The 16690-nt window shown below is 36.6% G+C and overlaps 1 protein-coding gene across 3 annotated transcripts in view; it reads right to left on the minus strand.

The window, feature by feature from the left end:
• Positions 1–9833: 9833 nt before the first annotated feature.
• hnf4g (hepatocyte nuclear factor 4, gamma) overlaps positions 9834–16690 on the minus strand; it is a 15001-nt gene continuing 8144 nt past the window's right edge. For all 3 annotated transcript variants that reach the window (XM_015389338.1, XM_015389331.1, XM_015389345.1), the window contains exons 5-11: positions 15807–15956; positions 15325–15412; positions 14788–14940; positions 13826–13875; positions 13440–13626; positions 11859–11978; positions 9834–11763 (exon numbers count right to left, since the gene is read on the minus strand). In XM_015389338.1, coding sequence (XP_015244824.1) covers positions 11642–11763; positions 11859–11978; positions 13440–13626; positions 13826–13875; positions 14788–14940; positions 15325–15412; positions 15807–15956 — 870 coding nt within the window. In that variant the 3' untranslated portion in view covers positions 9834–11641. The remainder of the gene's footprint in view (positions 11764–11858; positions 11979–13439; positions 13627–13825; positions 13876–14787; positions 14941–15324; positions 15413–15806; positions 15957–16690) is intronic.

A 16690-nucleotide genomic window follows, 5' to 3' on the forward strand; every position in this document is an offset into this window, starting at 1 on the left:
AGGACAAATCAGGTAGTGACAGGCTAGACTTATTTAAATTCACAGCCAAAAGTCTTCCAGTCCCCTCATTTTCATGGACTTTGAAGGATCCAGTCCAGGTAGACCGCATCCTTGGAAGACGGGGACCATAAATTTGAGTGCACCAAATGTGTGTTTCATCTGCACTCATCTGCTGCTTTCCATCCCTTTGAATGTCAATATAAGTAGTTTATAAAGTTCTTTATGGTTGCTGGATATTTGAAATTTGAGATGTATATGTTTTATTCTTTAATACACTGGAGTCTGATTAGAGTGAGTGTAATGCTACAGCTGAGTTGAAGTAAACCCTTTAAATGTACGTTTTACACAAAGGGAATGTTTATTTTATTCATTCTGATGTATGTTTGTATACTAAGTAATTCTATGTATTTTGTACTGTTTCAGTTTCACACTTTTTTGCATTAAATCCTGTTCAAATACAACACACGCCTGTTCCTTGGAGGAAGTGATGCAAGAAAGAGTTTAGCTGGCTGTGAATCTAAATAGAAGACATGGGGTCACAGTGGGTGCAACAGTACAATACTATTTAAACGTTATTGAGCAGTTCTCCATTACACAAAAATCACAAGATCAAAATAGCACTGTAAAATATTATGGTTACATTAAACTACACGAATAGATATGGAAATGCACGGCAGCACCATGCTCTTACTTTGAGCTACAGGCAGGGTGCCCTGGTTACTGGTGTTCCCATGTTTAGGTGTGCTCTGGGGTCATGGAGATAAACTCTCTCATATGTGACAAATCCAAAATGCATTTCTCTGCCATATTTTCTCCTCGATTCTATCATTAGACTACATACATTTACTAGTCTGCCGCTGCAGCGGGATACCACGCTCTAGCTTGCTTGTCATTGCCACGACAGCGTAACTTGTGTTGAAACGGAAGATAATAAAAAAAACGGAAATCATTTCCCCAAATATTGATAAGAAATGTATAAATTGTGTATTTTTAATAGATTTTTTTAGAAATCTCTCTTTACAGCACCCCAATTTACCGCAGCCATGGTACAGGAGCACCACAGGGAACAGTACTCTCATCATTTCATTTTTATTCTGTACACCTCTGACTTCCAGTGCTGACAGTTGATAGATGACAGCTTCATCCTGTGAAGAGATTTGTTTAGTAAGAACATGGACACTGGTCAGTACTTATGAAAACATAGTTGAATCTAAATACCAACCAATTCTGGGAAAGAACTCTAAGAGGCTGCAAAAGACTTGACAGCGAGGGTAAGGTTTACCTTTCAGCTGATGGACCTGAAATTATGGCTATAATAGGATGGGTTAAGTGAAGAATTTGCTAGAATAGCCCAGTCAAAGTCAAAACTTAAACCAAAGTTCAGGGAGGTCTAACGACACTGATGGTTGTAGCATTATTGCAACAGTGCTAAAAACTGCACCAACCTGCAGCCCATAACGGGAATAAAATCCTAAACTATTGGGTAAAAGTCCATATCTTGTTAAACGAAAGGCAGTGCATCTGTCAAAGGTCAAAGGTACCTGACAGAAATGTCATTTATGTGTCACCCTGCAAAATGTGCCCTAAATCCTTAAGTCCTGGGGTTAATTTTCCAAAGCATGAAAACTCATAGGCATTTCCCAACTTGTACAATGGGTAAACTGCTAATTTTGGTATAAATGAAGAGGAAGGTCCTGGAGGATGATGTGCATGGGAAATTTTCCAAGTAAATTATTCTGAGCCCAAGTAAATGAGCTTTCAATGACCTTAAAATAAATTGTGAAAAATAAAAAAAAAGGAAAAGAAAACCCTTTGCTCCTGCTGTAAAGAAGGAAATAAGCACAACAAATGGGACATCTGAATGACAACTATAGCTAGCCTGGTGTCCACACAACAAGCAATTAATCAATTATACATGCTTTGAGGGAAAAATAAATTTAAAAATCCCCTATTATTAATGAAAATACTCTAAAACAGTAAGGAATTTGCAAATGAGTGTGACTATGTGTTGTGAAATTGAAGTCCCCAGAATCTTAATCATAAGTTGCATTTTGGCTATTTGTATGCCTTTTTGCATAATGTTTTAGCTGTGGTCAGTGGATATAAGAATAAGTGGTTTCTGAGGAGGCTCAGATAAGGATCTGGAAATAAAAATGTGTTATTCTCAGAGGTTGCCAGCTTAGAGCATGTTATTGTTGCTAAAGAGGAAAGGTTCCTTGTAAAGGGGCCTTGCTGGCTTAAGAAGTCACAAATTCTTGCTTTTTTTTTATTTCTACATTAAAATAAAGGCTTTTCATTCCATTCTAAAAGGTTTGTAGAAATCCATAAGGTTGTCTGTTGGAAAAAAATGTCAGCTCAAATCAGAGTGATGATGCACAAAGTAATATTTCTATATTAAGGATGTGACTTTTTAGAATCTTATGGTTATTGTGCCTTAATATCTTTTACAATTCCTCTGCATGCATTGTGATCTTGAGCAAGTGTGCATACATACATTCACTAACTCTCTCATCACACACAGCCGTGATGTGAAGGTATTCCTCTGAAAAAGTCAGTCATGTGTATCTTTTAGATACAGGCTGAGAAAGCTCTTGATTAGGGCAGGAAGTCATGTGTGTAAGATTCACACTTTTCCTTTTAACGCCACCATCTTTATCAGGGAAGGTAGCAAAAAGGCTTTGTGTTTAGCAAACATGTATGCAAATCATTATTAACTGAAGAAGGAGTAAATAGCAATATGAAATTAATTACGGACTGGCAAGTGAATCCCTTTGTATCTGTTTAAGGGAGCCCAGTTCTAATTTCGAGCTAAAATAATTAGGTCCAAAGCTGTTTTTGAAATGAAATGTCTCCTATTTCCAATGAAAGGCAAATTATTTACACTTTGCTTGTTTCTGATGATAGATTTCTAGAATGAAGATCCACCAATAGTGTGAGTTTCAGCTGATATTTATTGACGTGTAGTTACTGAATTTCCTCAGGGCTGTTTATCCTATTTTATCTCCTAATTAAACGAGCAGATAATTTAAATCATACTGATGTACAACATGTCATTACTGACCATTTAGCAAATCCTCATAACACTTAATAAATTGTGTTTACTTTTAAAAAAGATTATCTGTAAGGATTCAGTGACACTCTTTATGCTCTCCGTTTTCTGTACTCTAGATTTATAGAATTATGTGATGCTCTTAGGTGCCTTTCTACATTTGAGATTGTATATGAATGTAAGTAAGCAACATACAAACAATTAGAGTTGATCTGGTCAGAAATTTTTTTTATTCATTACCATGCACTGGTATTATTGGGTAGATTGTCAACAGAGTAAAAAAAATAACAATAAATAATTTCTCCATAAAAGTAAGAAAAAAAGAAGTAAATATCCACTGGACTTTGTTTCCAAGATTTGAAGACGTTTCGCCACCTCTCCAGGAAGCTTTCTCAATTCAAAATGTCTGGATCCGCAGACTATGGACTGGACTGTGACCTGGATGACTGAGAATCTTCATCAGCATTCATCAGCAAAAATCATTTGTTGAACAAATGCTATGGGTATATTTACCCCTACTCACTTTTGCTTTGGAATTTACTGACAGAAATGTAATATGTTAAAGTAAGTATGTAATTTACTATCATCTAGGAACTGAAAGTTTCAATCTTTTTATTTGCCTTGCCTTAGAAATTGCTATCCGAGCACAAAAAATGCCATTACGGTGGAATGTGACTGCGGCAAGATAGGCATATATACATAATTAATCCTACACAGACAAAATACTATTAAAAAACAAAAATGCGATTAATATGATCTATGTAAATTAGACTTACACCATGACAAGCAACAAGCTGGTCATTATGGAGATTACCTATTTGAAGTGCAGATTGTTGCGTTTTTTATTTTTTATCTTTTTTTCTGAGCGGACACACATCTTTCTCCTGCACTTGGTCCTTTTTTTTGGGGGGGGGGGCAGAGTGCCAAAAGGAAGTGGACAAAGCAACTGGACAATAAAGGTTATTGGTGAGATGCAGTTCCTGAGCCCAGGCAGAAGGATGTCAGATTGTGTGGAGGTTTTTAGAGGAACCAAAATGCAGAGATGGAAGCTGAGGTGGTTGCTTGCAGATTTAATGCAGAATTTAAGGCAACAGAAGCCAAGTCCAAAAAAAAAAAAAATACAGAAAACCAAAAACTAGAAGACGTCGAAGAAAACACACATGAGGAGCCAAGAAACGACAAGGAACCAGCAAACAGTAACTGAAGAGGAGGAGTCTATATGTCAAACAGGACAAAGACTGGGGTAATCAGCTGCTTGGGAGCAGGTGTGGACAGAAGAATCTAAAAGGGAGCTAGGAAAAGGAGACTGACACAAGAAGGCAACAGAAGGTAAACAAGAAATACAACCAAAAAAAAAACACAAAATGGAAATTAAATGAAACATATGAAAACTATTATGCCTGTTGACAACCCTGGAACTGCTCCCTGACTCCAACCTGGATTTCAATTCAGTACCTCTTCGGATCTCTGAGTCTCTGGCCCGGACTCCTGAATGTCTTTGACTTTGGGTATGTCTTTGTCCTCTAGATTGTCCTGCCTTCCTTCATCTGCTTTGATTTGATCTCATCCCAGTTCTGCAGTTTTCAAGGCTTCAGTGTTTGGATCTTTCTGTGCAACGTTTGTCGTGTCTCGCTGTTCGACTGGAATCCAGTTTTCCTCTGGGCATAGACTGAACTTTAAGACTAGGTTAGTGACTCACATGTGACTCCCATGATCGCTTCCTTCCTGCTTAACCCTAACCCTCCCTCAGAGGTTCCTGCCTTAGACGCCCTAGGTGCCCACTGCCAATCCGTCATTTTTAAATATACCGTTTTTGACAAATCTGTCTGTCTACCTAGAATATATTTAACTTTTTTTCCTATCAAAATCATTGTTTTAATAAAATCATAGTTTATTAATATTATCATTGTTAGTTTCTACTTCCTGGCTTTGAACATCATCTCTCGTTTACAGCCACACTGTTTACCTGAACTGCCTATAGCACATGCAAATTCCCCACCCAAACAGGAAAGTCCGAAATTAGTCCCACACCTGCTATCCATTGCTCCCCTAATCTTTGTAGATTACCAGCAACACACAAATTGCATGTGTATCTTTTCTTTGTACAAGCAATTTAGGACTTTTTGCATTAAATCAGGGCAGCATCCATCCACTTTTATTACCGTCTGATAGGGCCTCTTATTCCGTAAAACAAAGCCCACCTTACTGGGTGAAAGTCTGGTTTCCCAATTTAAGCCTGCTTTGTGAAAATCCACCTAGGTGGAAGAATTTGCAATGCATTTACTACTATTGACCATGGTCCAATGGCCAGCAATCATCTAAGATACCAAGCAGAATCTTATGCTCCTTTTCTCTACAGGTTTCATCCTGTCTTTTGAATTGCAGGCTCAGTGTCTACAGCAAACCAATAAAAACATTAGATGAACATAAAGATATGACTTCTCTCAATGCAGATGGAGCAATCTAAAATCATGGTTCTAGGATTCAGTCCTCTACCTTCTTTTCCCTTCTTTCCCTTTCTCTCGCATCCCTTCTTTCTCGATTGTGTCCCTCGCCTCTGGTAAATGGGAGTCATTTGTTTGTGTGAACTTCCCATAACCCAGAATGCGCGGGACACTTATCATTCAGAGCGGGGCTGCATCGCACCGAGTTGTAATACCTCTTCTCTTCTTCACTCTCCACTCTCTTTTCTTCCATTTTTTTCTCCCCTTTAACGCCAGCTCGCTATGTCTGTTCCAGTTGACTTTCACCATGGTTCATCATATATGAGTCTCCATATTTCTCAATTTTTTCTCAAACCCTGCAACCCCATCCCCTCTTCTACAGTACACCCTCCACCCCTCTTTCTTTCTCTCCCTTTTCTCTCTCCAATCTCATTCTCTGTGTAATCTTGGGGTACACAGGAGCATTTTATTACTTCTCGACTCATCTTATCATGCACCCTGTCATCTCCTCTGTCCCATGTTCTTTTCATTTTCCTTTATTCTAACAAGTCTGCATCTCTGAACCTATCAGTGGTCCACCCCTTTTCATTTCCCTAATGTAACCCAGCAAGTACACACAAACACACACTCATGGCCCTAACCCCTAATTTCATTGCTCTAACCTTTTCCCCATCAACATAATGCACAGTACACCTTAGCTCCCTGCACCTATGTAAATTACAGTGTATGTATGTGTGTAGCCAACTGTTCAGTAAGCAGTTTTTACCTTTGCCTATCTGCATGGATTATCTCTGGATGTAAAAGGAGTTGTAACAAGACAACCAAAAAAGGGAAAAGAATCGTAAAATAAATAGAACAGACAGAATGGTTAAACTGAAGGTGTAGTCAGAGAAAAGAAGAAAAAGGATTTTAAGGAAGGAAAGCTGTCACCGAACGTCGAAGCGAACCCTCAACCCTGCCGCTTGCTTTAATCCCTCATTTACGTGAACTCAGCTTTTAAAATGAAGCTGTCGCCCTGTTTTCCTTCCTTCACCCGTCCTGTGTTGTAATCAGAAACCACACATTTATTCAAGCCATACGAAGACGCAGGACAGAGACACAGAAAATCACTCAGGAGAGGTTTTTAAATTCACTCCAATAGTTGGAGGTAAAGATTCATACCATCTCACCTTGTCTCCTGGAGGAGGAATCATTGGATATGTTGGAGACATAGGGGGAATTATGGGTAAATGCAGTGGCAGGGAGTGATAGTCTGCGATCTCTGGCTGTAATCTGGGGTCGCTGTCACATGCCATTCACTTCAGACCGTTGCAGTGTTCCATTGTTTGGTGAAGCACAGAGAAAACAAGTGACTTTGCAACATTTTGAATAATTCTCTCTTTAAAATGTGTCAAATGTTGAACATTTATCATAAATATATTACTACCAATTAGGATCCTTTTATTTTAAATTAATAGTTGCACAATTCAAATGACAAATCGTTTTCCTTGTCTTTTGTTTCTTTTTTTTTTCATAACTGGTATGTATACTGAATCTTCTTGTGTTTGACAATTGTAGCCAACATATTATGTTGAATATTTATTCATTTATATATTAGGTCAAAGTTGATTGACAAAGAACATAAAAGCCATTAATATGCCATGTTACCTACCAATCATTGACATGCACTGCCATCTAGTGGATATCAGAAATAGTTATTTTAATTAGGGTGTATTGAGAAATGGAAATAAATGTTTTTTGGTCATATTTTACACTCTACATAATTCTTTATACAAGATTATATGTACAGAAAAGTTGCAAAATGTGCTGGTACTCACTAAATTATCATGATAGTCATCTCTTACTAGTAGAGGTTCATTTAGTTATATGTTTAACAATTAGGTTTAGATTACTTCAAAGATGAAGAAGAATCTCAAAGTGGCTGAAGATGGAAAAAATAAGTAAAAACCACTGCTACCTTCAGCCAAATATATGATTGGGATCTTTTCAGACAATATAACTGTTAATAAATCCTACCTATGATCAACCAGGCAAAGTAAAAAAAAAAAAAAGATATTTCATATTTCTGTCCATCCTTTGTTCTTTTATCCCTCCATCTTTTCCTCCTTGCCATCCTCCTCAGGTGAAGCAAGCATCATACTGGTGTGTAATAGCGTGCTGTCAGTGTGGGCCGCAGTGAGGTGTGTGGAGGAGAGCGGCGCGTCTCAGATGAGATATGTGACTGGCATGCTAACACTCAGTTTTATCTGAGGGAAAGGAGAGAGACAGGCCCCCACATCTCCTCAGTATAGGCCTTTGATTAAAGCTCTCTGGGTACACACACATGGACACACTTCCAAACACACACTTGTGAAAGTGTGTGTACATGCAGGCTCTCAGATTATAAATAAATTGCAGGTAGGCGCATGCACACGTACTGTATATGCACCTACACACATCTCCCCACTGTAGGTGGTGTTGTTTTGACCTAAGCCAGGTAGCTTGTCCATTATGGAGTTGATAGAAGGATTTGGTCATGTTGATTCTAGACAACATCATCTCCTCCGCCATAAATACCAAGATTTTTTTTTTCCTAGTCACATAGCAATATACACTGCATAAGAGCTCTCAGCTTTATCCTTCTATCTCATCCGTCGCAAGCCAAAGCTCGCACATAAACATAAATCCAAAGAAAATGACAGAGAATGATTGTGCAGGGATTGATGTAAACGAAATCCCAGATTTTAAACATTGGGCCTGTTCCAGTATAAATGACCATTTTATGTTCGAGTTTGGTTTCCATGCCTGTCGCCAAGTGTGTTTTTTTTATCAAATGGGCAGGAGGGAAATACGATTTGATTTGAGATGAACAGTAACGTCTGGCAGTGAGGTCTCAACTGCACACCAGCAAAGCTTTGTATACAAAGTCTATATCCAGAACCAATGGGGCTATGGCGGTGTGTGATGGCTTCCATGCGCAAAATAATAGACAAACCATACGGTGTATTATAGCATGTGAGGAGAGCATTTTGAAATACATTTCTGTCAATTTGTCATCATCTTTCTGCCTTGATTCTTTCTTCTTTTAAAATCAAGTATTGAATATGTGGGTGGCATTTAAGAAAAGCAACACAAATCTGTTTTTCTATCTATCTATAAACCTTTTTTATATGAAAATGGATAATACAGTTTATGAAGGTGAACATTATAAAACGCCCGAAATGGAAAAAGCCTTCTCTAAAAGATAGCATTGTTTGTTTTATTTTTTACCTCACTCACCATCTTACTCACTATGTGTGATCCGGAAATAAACATGGCCTGATTGTTACATTTCTTGGGGCAGAAACAGGCCAATAGCATCAAAGATCTCTTTCACATATGCATCCCAAAGTTTCCACCATTTGCTTTTTTTGGATTTAATTTGTGTTTGAAGATTTTGTTAAACCTCCCATATCATCCTGATTCACTGTGTGTTATTAGGGGATAAATGTGGGTCCCCATTCATTCCTGTTTGTCACAGTTCTGAATGTTTTAACTTACTAATCTTTCTCTGAAAGCAATAGAGACATGTTTACATACTTTTTGAAGCCATTACCTGCTTGGGAAAGAATTAGCCACCATCTGCTTTCTTCTATATTATTATTATAATATTGTTCGATAATACTTTTTACCCAAGCACATTACTATTAAGTCAAGGTAAATTACAAAAAAAAAATTGTTACATTAATTGAAATAAGCCTGCACTGGTGTTCTTGTTTAAAAACTTTCAACATTATATTTGAAACGGTAAAACAATGTTCCCAAATTTAAGACAGATTCCTTTATGCAACTACTTTAGTCTCTGAAAAGGAATCTTTTACAATATCTGGCACATCAATACAAAACATCGACTATTAATGACCATAAAAATATAATTCTAGGAGGTTGTTGTAATCAGTGGTTCATGTTGGAAATGGAATTGTTTACAAAACTTAAATACAATGTAATAAATCTGAAGAGCTTAATTGATGGCTTAACTGAAAAGTGATCAGATATGAATTTACATTAAACGAGTTTGCTTATTTAAAGTTAATACAATTTCATTTTGCATTTTAGACTTAATCAGTAATATATTTCTTATCTTTTTGTTTTCTTTGCCACTAACTCATTGTGGGAAATATTAGCTGCTAAAGTCAAAAGCAATATTTATGTAGCACCCTGTAAGTTAGGCATGTTCATAACTCAAGAACTAATAGAAACAACAGAATTTTATTTTTTAAGTTTACATGATTCTGTTTTCAAACACAGCTTCAATAATTTAGTCTGATACATGTGATGTTTACATGCAGTTTAAATGTATATGTAGCCTATATACAGTCGATATGCGATAAATTGATAAACAAAAATCTTCCTAATAAGACATAAATATTTTATCAAGATCAAATCTACTTAAACAGAAAATCCCAAGTAGAACATTTAATAACATGATTTGTATTTTAATCCCATGTGTATAAAGAGCAGTAATATCCATAAAAAAACGAAGGACTAATCCAACCCTAAATCTAAAAATAGATGGTCAATTTCCTCAAACTTGCAGTTACCTTAGTGTGCTAAACTCCATGAAACAAAACAAAAATCATAGCTTCATATTTAGACGGAATATGGGCACAATCCCTCATTGCTGTTTATCATCATTAAACACCAAAACAAAGAAAACCGGGTGCACTTGTCTGTGTAAATATAGTGGATTCAAACAGTGGGAAGGAAACAAATGAACAAAAGGTTAAATTGTGACAATCCAATTTCCGAAAAAGGAATGTACTGCAGCATTTTTTTTTACCCGAACTTAGGTTATTTTAACTTGGCTGTGTATATCAAAATACACAGTCACTAAAATGGTGATGCAGCAGCAGGAATATCATTGCATCTGATTCAAACTGGGTGCTACTATTTACATTGAGATATGAAAAAATAAAATAAAAAAGTATCCTTAAAAACTGTACAGAATTTTTGCTCCATATATTATGCTATTAGTATAATTATATAGAAAATTGACTCTATTGTTAGCAGCTAGTCTCTTGTGTGTGCTGTTTACCTGCCAGAATGAAAAAAGAAGAATAATTTACCAATAAGGGCAGCATAATCTGTTATGATTTATTTTATCCATATTTATTTTTAACTGTTTCTAATACTCTGTTCCATGTTAAACTGTTGTTTTATTTTGCTTTTTTCCAAAACTAAATTGCATACATTTCTGAGAGCATTTTTAGTCATGGGTTGGGTCAAGTCAGAATCCGAATTAAATTAGGTTTGCTGCACAAAGAAGTCAAAGAGGCAGACTGGCTGTGGGTAACAACAGCTCCTCTGATATTTACTGTCAATCAAATCATCTGAAAAAACTCTACTGCTGAGACACTCCTGTGCTCTCCTTGTTTTAAGGCACATTGGAGTAGAAGGTAGATGATCAAATATTTATTAAGATAATTCAAACATGGCCAAATGGAGATTTCTGCTTTAAATGTAATACATGTTATTATGACTTTCACTCAGAATAATTTTTATTCCTTTATTCTTCTCCATTTTCTACTCCATTCAATACATTCAATCAAACATGTAATGGGTAAAATAAGATCATTTTGCCTTTTTTTTTTTTTTTTCCTGGAAGGTTTGTCTTTTAAACCTGTAAAAGGTAAGCAGTAGTTGCTCCGATACAGTTTACGTAAAGTTTTTCAGATGACTGAGCTTGTTGTCATGTCGGGCTGTTCGAATAATGAAGTTACTGCTGTGCCGTCATTATACTTTACTCACACACATCATCCCTGCCGCTGTGAGATGACTATGGAAATGATCCGAGTGGTCTGAGCAGGTTAGAGCATCAGCTGGAGCCTAAATGAGCCCCTGAATTGCTCTGTGCCCTCTGATCATTACAGCCGAAGCCCCTGTGTCTGCTCTCTTGTTGAAACATGTAGACTTGTGATGGTTTCAATTTGAATAAAAGCTTACTTTTGAAGAGCAGCCAATTATTCCAAGGCCATTGTTGCCGCAATACCAACAGCAACACTGGGAATAGGCAGTGGGAAGTCTTTAAGACACCTACTGAATAAGGAGTGCTTTTGCATCACTATAATAAACTACAGACAAGGAGAAAACTGATCCTCTGAGAAACTACTCGATATGATATAGGAAGGAGTCAGGGTTCTGCTTTTGTGGACGGTGGAGGGCTGGCAGTAGCATTGTGAGGCTGAGGAAAACGTTTGTACATTTCTGTGGCAGGATCCTGTGGTGGGGATGGCATGGGAGTCTCAGGTGAAGCTGCAGAATGAGAGAAAGGCATGAAGAAATTTAAGAATATTTAGTCATTTTTGGGGTTGTTAGCATTTTTTGACACTTGTTCTTTAAATCTTTACCTATCTGTGGAATCTGAGTGACTGGCATGGTGCTGATGACTAGGGTGTGTCCTGTCACAGGGTCCTGGGCCAGCTGGGTGTGTGCTGGGTGATGAAGATGGCTGGATTCTGTTGTTAGCCCTGAACATATATCACATAAAAAAGCATATATATTTGGCTTTCTGTTTGTTTGCTATGTACATAACCAGATGAATAAGCACCTTGCTAAATATTTCATTGTCAGCCTCGTTATTCAGGTCAATACACTCACATTCATCGGTTTTGTAAGCTTGTTACATCAAAGCTCAAACCCTATTTTCCTTTGCAAAAACAAAAAGAACTATTCTGGACCCATGAATTTGATTCTGAAGATGTTTAAAGCTTGGCTATGCTTTAAAAAATATCCCAAGATCGGAACATCTTTTGGCAACCATCTGAAAATAAAGTATTTTACAACTGCAGATCTAGAAAGACATGTCCAATGACCTCAACAAATACTTCTTTATCTCTAGAACCCCAAAGCGAAACTTTGCGGTGGAAGCAGTTTTTATGTGGAAAATCCAAAGTTCAGACTGAAATCCATATGAAAATCTGCGGCAAGACTTTAAAATTGATGTTCACAGAAACTCGATACAGTTTGGCTGAACTTTGAACTACTTTTAAAGGAGGAGCAGAAAAAAAAATCCTTTCTCTTAAAGTTCAACCTCAACAACTTCCAGCTGTAAGTGTGGCGATAAGTGGGTTTGGTACGTATACAGCCTGGAGGCCTGAATAGAAATGCATGCCGGATTATTTTTCTTGAAAAACATTACAAAGTATAGAGTATGTCCATTTCACCATTATCCACCTCTTTGTTGGGGGAATGATCAAAGAGTATAGATACTGTAGCAAGGCAATGAAAATGCAATCCTAATATAGATGTTATTTATTTATGATAAAATACTTATGTGTTTAACTGTTAACAGTAAAATGCACCATTAAAACCTGCATATCTTAGATCTAAAAAAAAATATTATTCCAACAACATTTGAATAGGATAAAGTTTGTTGTTTTAGTTGCAGTTCTTGTTGGAGGTCGTTCCAAATTCTGACAAGAAAATACCTCTCTTCCTATACACTGTCATCTAAGTCAGGTTTTTATATCCATGAGGTTTTGTTTTTTGTTTTTTCTACCATTGTTTTTTTTTTTTTTTTTTTTCAGATGACTTTTTACATCAAACTTCAAATGATGTTTCAACTGGATGACATAGCCCTCCTTAAAATATATATCTGATGCTTTCTAGCTTATTATTTATACACATCTAGATATGTGTGCAAATGTCCCTCGTATCCCAACTGTGCGACAAAGTAGGTCTATTTCTGCTTTGCCTATTATACATGAGAGCTATGCAAAGATACACCGTTCTTCTGCACTGTTTTTTTGTTTTTGTTTATATATTTACATGTCCTAGGCAACTTTGTTGAGTGAGTATACTTTTCTGTGCCTACAATCTCTCAATGTGGCTCCCCACATTCACCCCCTCAGAGGTTCCAGCAGTCATTTTGCTGAAGGTCATCTTATTTGTGTACAGAATTACATGCGCAATCACTTGCCCAGCCCTACCTCCCAGCAGCATCTCGTGCAGCAGGTTGTCTATCTTGGCCAGGCCACAGAGCTTAATGAACTGGAGCTGTTCAATCATCTGCCAGGTGATGCTCTGCAAGGTGGGAAGCAGGAGTAAGAGCTCTCCAAAACGACCCCTGGAGTCATACTGACGGTCATTAATGTAGTCCTCCAGACTCATCTGAACCTGCAAACACACACAGTAAACACCAATCGCTAGTAGTAACCTCCACATTTATAGTTGAATTCTAAAGCAATGCTTTCAATGTGTAAAGTAAAATGCATGCAAAAGATATGTCCTTAATACTGATATTAAAATTCCCTATAAAATGCAATACATGAAGCTGCAGTCTTACAATAAATTGAAGATTAAAAAGTTGACCTACCTGAAGACGCATTGTCTTTATTTTTGTAGGGTCCCGCAAAGACTTAGCATCTGGAGATTGGAAAGAAAAAAATTAAAAAGACTGGTAGAGTACATAGAGGTGGGGGAGGACAGGACTGAGAGAGAGGAAAAAAACGAAATAGTGGGGATAAAATCAAGGCTACGAGTGGAACTGATAGAACGATTATAGTTAAACTGGTGCACGGAGGGAAAATTAGGGGATTTACAGGAGAGAAAAATGGGTTATATAAGATCAGGGCAGTGATAGTGCTCATAAATAGGAAATATAGTGATAAGAGTATATCTATAAGAGGAAACAAAACTGAAATAAAAAATGGACTTTTGTTAAACTATCAGGAATGCTTCCTTTTTTTATGTTATTTACCTGTAAAGCTGTACCATCATTAAATTATATCATTCATTGATTTACAACTTGTTTCAGTTTCATACTGAATATAATGCTTTGTCTTTTTTTCATGTTTTATTACATTTTAAGTTCTTTACAGGATTAGAAGACATCAATGTTTTTGCTGCATAGATCCACTAAGCAATATGCAGTGACATCTAGTGGCACAAAATGCAGAAACATCAAATATACTCTGCAATTCCATCAAATTTCCCATGAATAATGCAAAAAATAAAACACTAAATCATAATTAATATAATATATAATGTATATATTTGTGTTTAATATTATAGACCTATTAAAGTGTGTATAATTCAGCAGTGGAAGGACTTCTGAAAAAAATTAGGGTTATTTTTTGTTTGTTTTTTGCAATTTACAGTATAAAAATAAAAAAAGGTTTGGATGTGATATTTGGTTCCTTTTAATCAAGAGTGACCACCTGCATTTGGAATAAAAATATTGGTTAAACTAGTCAACCTGTGTGTAATTTATCCTTAGCATAAATACAATTTTTATATCATTACAGATGATGCCTCATGGTTTCATTTATTCCTTACCTGGATCAAAAAAGACAATTGCCTTTAGAGCTGCATACTCGTTGTCATCTATCTGAATATCCTGGAAAGGCTGGACCAACTCGTCTAAAATTCTGTTTGCAACCCTGCAAATCTCCGACTCGGGGCTGTTCCTGTGTATCACACAGCCATTACCTGCAGGAACAGTGGACACAGTTAGTGGAGTTGACAGGGATAGAAAGGTATTTGAGCAAGTATGGGTTGGGCACTGGTGTGTGTGTGTGAATTGTTATAGCTTGAAAGGTCCTATTGAAAAGTTAAATAGTAATCTGTAAGAACCAAGATGTATAATAATGCAGAAAATATGCTTAAGTGTTTGTAGATGACAACTGTGTACTCACTATATTGTTTACGTAATTAATGATGTTTTCGTTTTACAAAGTATAACCTTAGAAGTGACATGTAAAACAAAATGAAAGCTTTAGTTAATCATTCTCAAGTCTAATATAGCGGTCCTGACACACATGGTTACACCATTTTGTAGAGGAAAAAAAAAGACATGCAGTGGTTATTTTCTACCTAAAAGGAGGAAGTCCTTAAATGGCATTGACCTTTTGGCAACCCCGAGCAAGAGGTGTTCACCTGCATGAGCCCTGAGCAAGCTCACCTGGAAAAAGACATAAATATAGGCCAAATTAACAGTAAAAAATACAAAGAGCTCTCTTTTCTTTAGAGCATTTATAACAAAATACTCATTATATAGTACTAAGCACTGTATTGTTTGTCTCACTGATTGAGTTTTAGGGCATACAACATAGTCCTACTGGCTACTGCTATGCCGCAATACCTGAAGCCCATTTTTCTTTTTATACCCAAAAAGGTAAAGCTAGATAAGACCTAAAAAGAAATGTTTTCTGATGAATTTATAGGTTCTAAATTTGTTCTTGTGTATTTGTTTTTGTGTGTTGATTTATGACATATCATTACTGGATTATGACTAAGTACAAGCAGATCTAATTCCAGCTAAAGCTCATATAAATCTTTTTTTATTTTTTATTTACCTGATCATCCAGTGGCAATTCCCCAAAGGCAGGTATATATTTGGCCCATTCCACCAAAACCAAGAGTTGTTGCCTCATAGAATCACAAACATCACCTATTGTGGCTGATTTCACCTTCGATATATCTGCAAGTCCTACAGGAGTGATAATCTGTAGAAAAACCAAACACAAATTGTAGTTTCTTAACATAATTGATGTTTTATACATAAACATCTGAAGTTCTACTTCACTCAATGCCGCACAGTTGAGAAACAGAATGAAAACGCAGAAAAAAGTTAAAAAAAATAAATAATTCTTCTGTAACCACTTTAGTTAACAATTTGGACAAGTAGCTCTTAGAAGAGGATAAGATGACCATTTTAACTCTGGAGGAGCTGCAGCAAAGCTCAAGAGTGAGAATCTATCAAGGAGACAATTATTCGCAGCACAAATCTCCCTTTGTGGGAGAACAAGAAGGAGAAAACCAATAAAAATGATCCCATAGGAGATACAAGCATGTGAAAGAAGCTGCTCTGTTCAACACCAGGCTTTCAGTCAACTTGCAAACATTATGGCTGGCAGAAACTTAAAATATGCAAACATAGAGCCAGCGCTACAGTAAAGTAATTAAGATCAAAGCATAGCCATCTGTTGGTACATTTCATTTTAATTCAGGCAGCAAATTTCATTCAGAATCTATGGCAAGACTAGAACACTTCTGCTTAGAGACACTTTCAGTGCAATGCGAGTGAGCTCAAGCTACGTATTTTGCAAAAATGAATGGACAAACATTTTCAGGCTCCTTATTAGCATTCTATTTGGAACATGCAAAAGACTTGCAGCTATAGTTAGAAATAAGGACTTTGACAAAGCGTTTACACAGGGAATAGTATAAAAAGTCCATA

Source organism: Cyprinodon variegatus, unplaced genomic scaffold, assembly GCF_000732505.1.
Source record: "Cyprinodon variegatus isolate N-32 unplaced genomic scaffold, C_variegatus-1.0 Scaffold20, whole genome shotgun sequence".
NCBI classification, from domain to species: domain Eukaryota; kingdom Metazoa; phylum Chordata; class Actinopteri; order Cyprinodontiformes; family Cyprinodontidae; genus Cyprinodon; species Cyprinodon variegatus.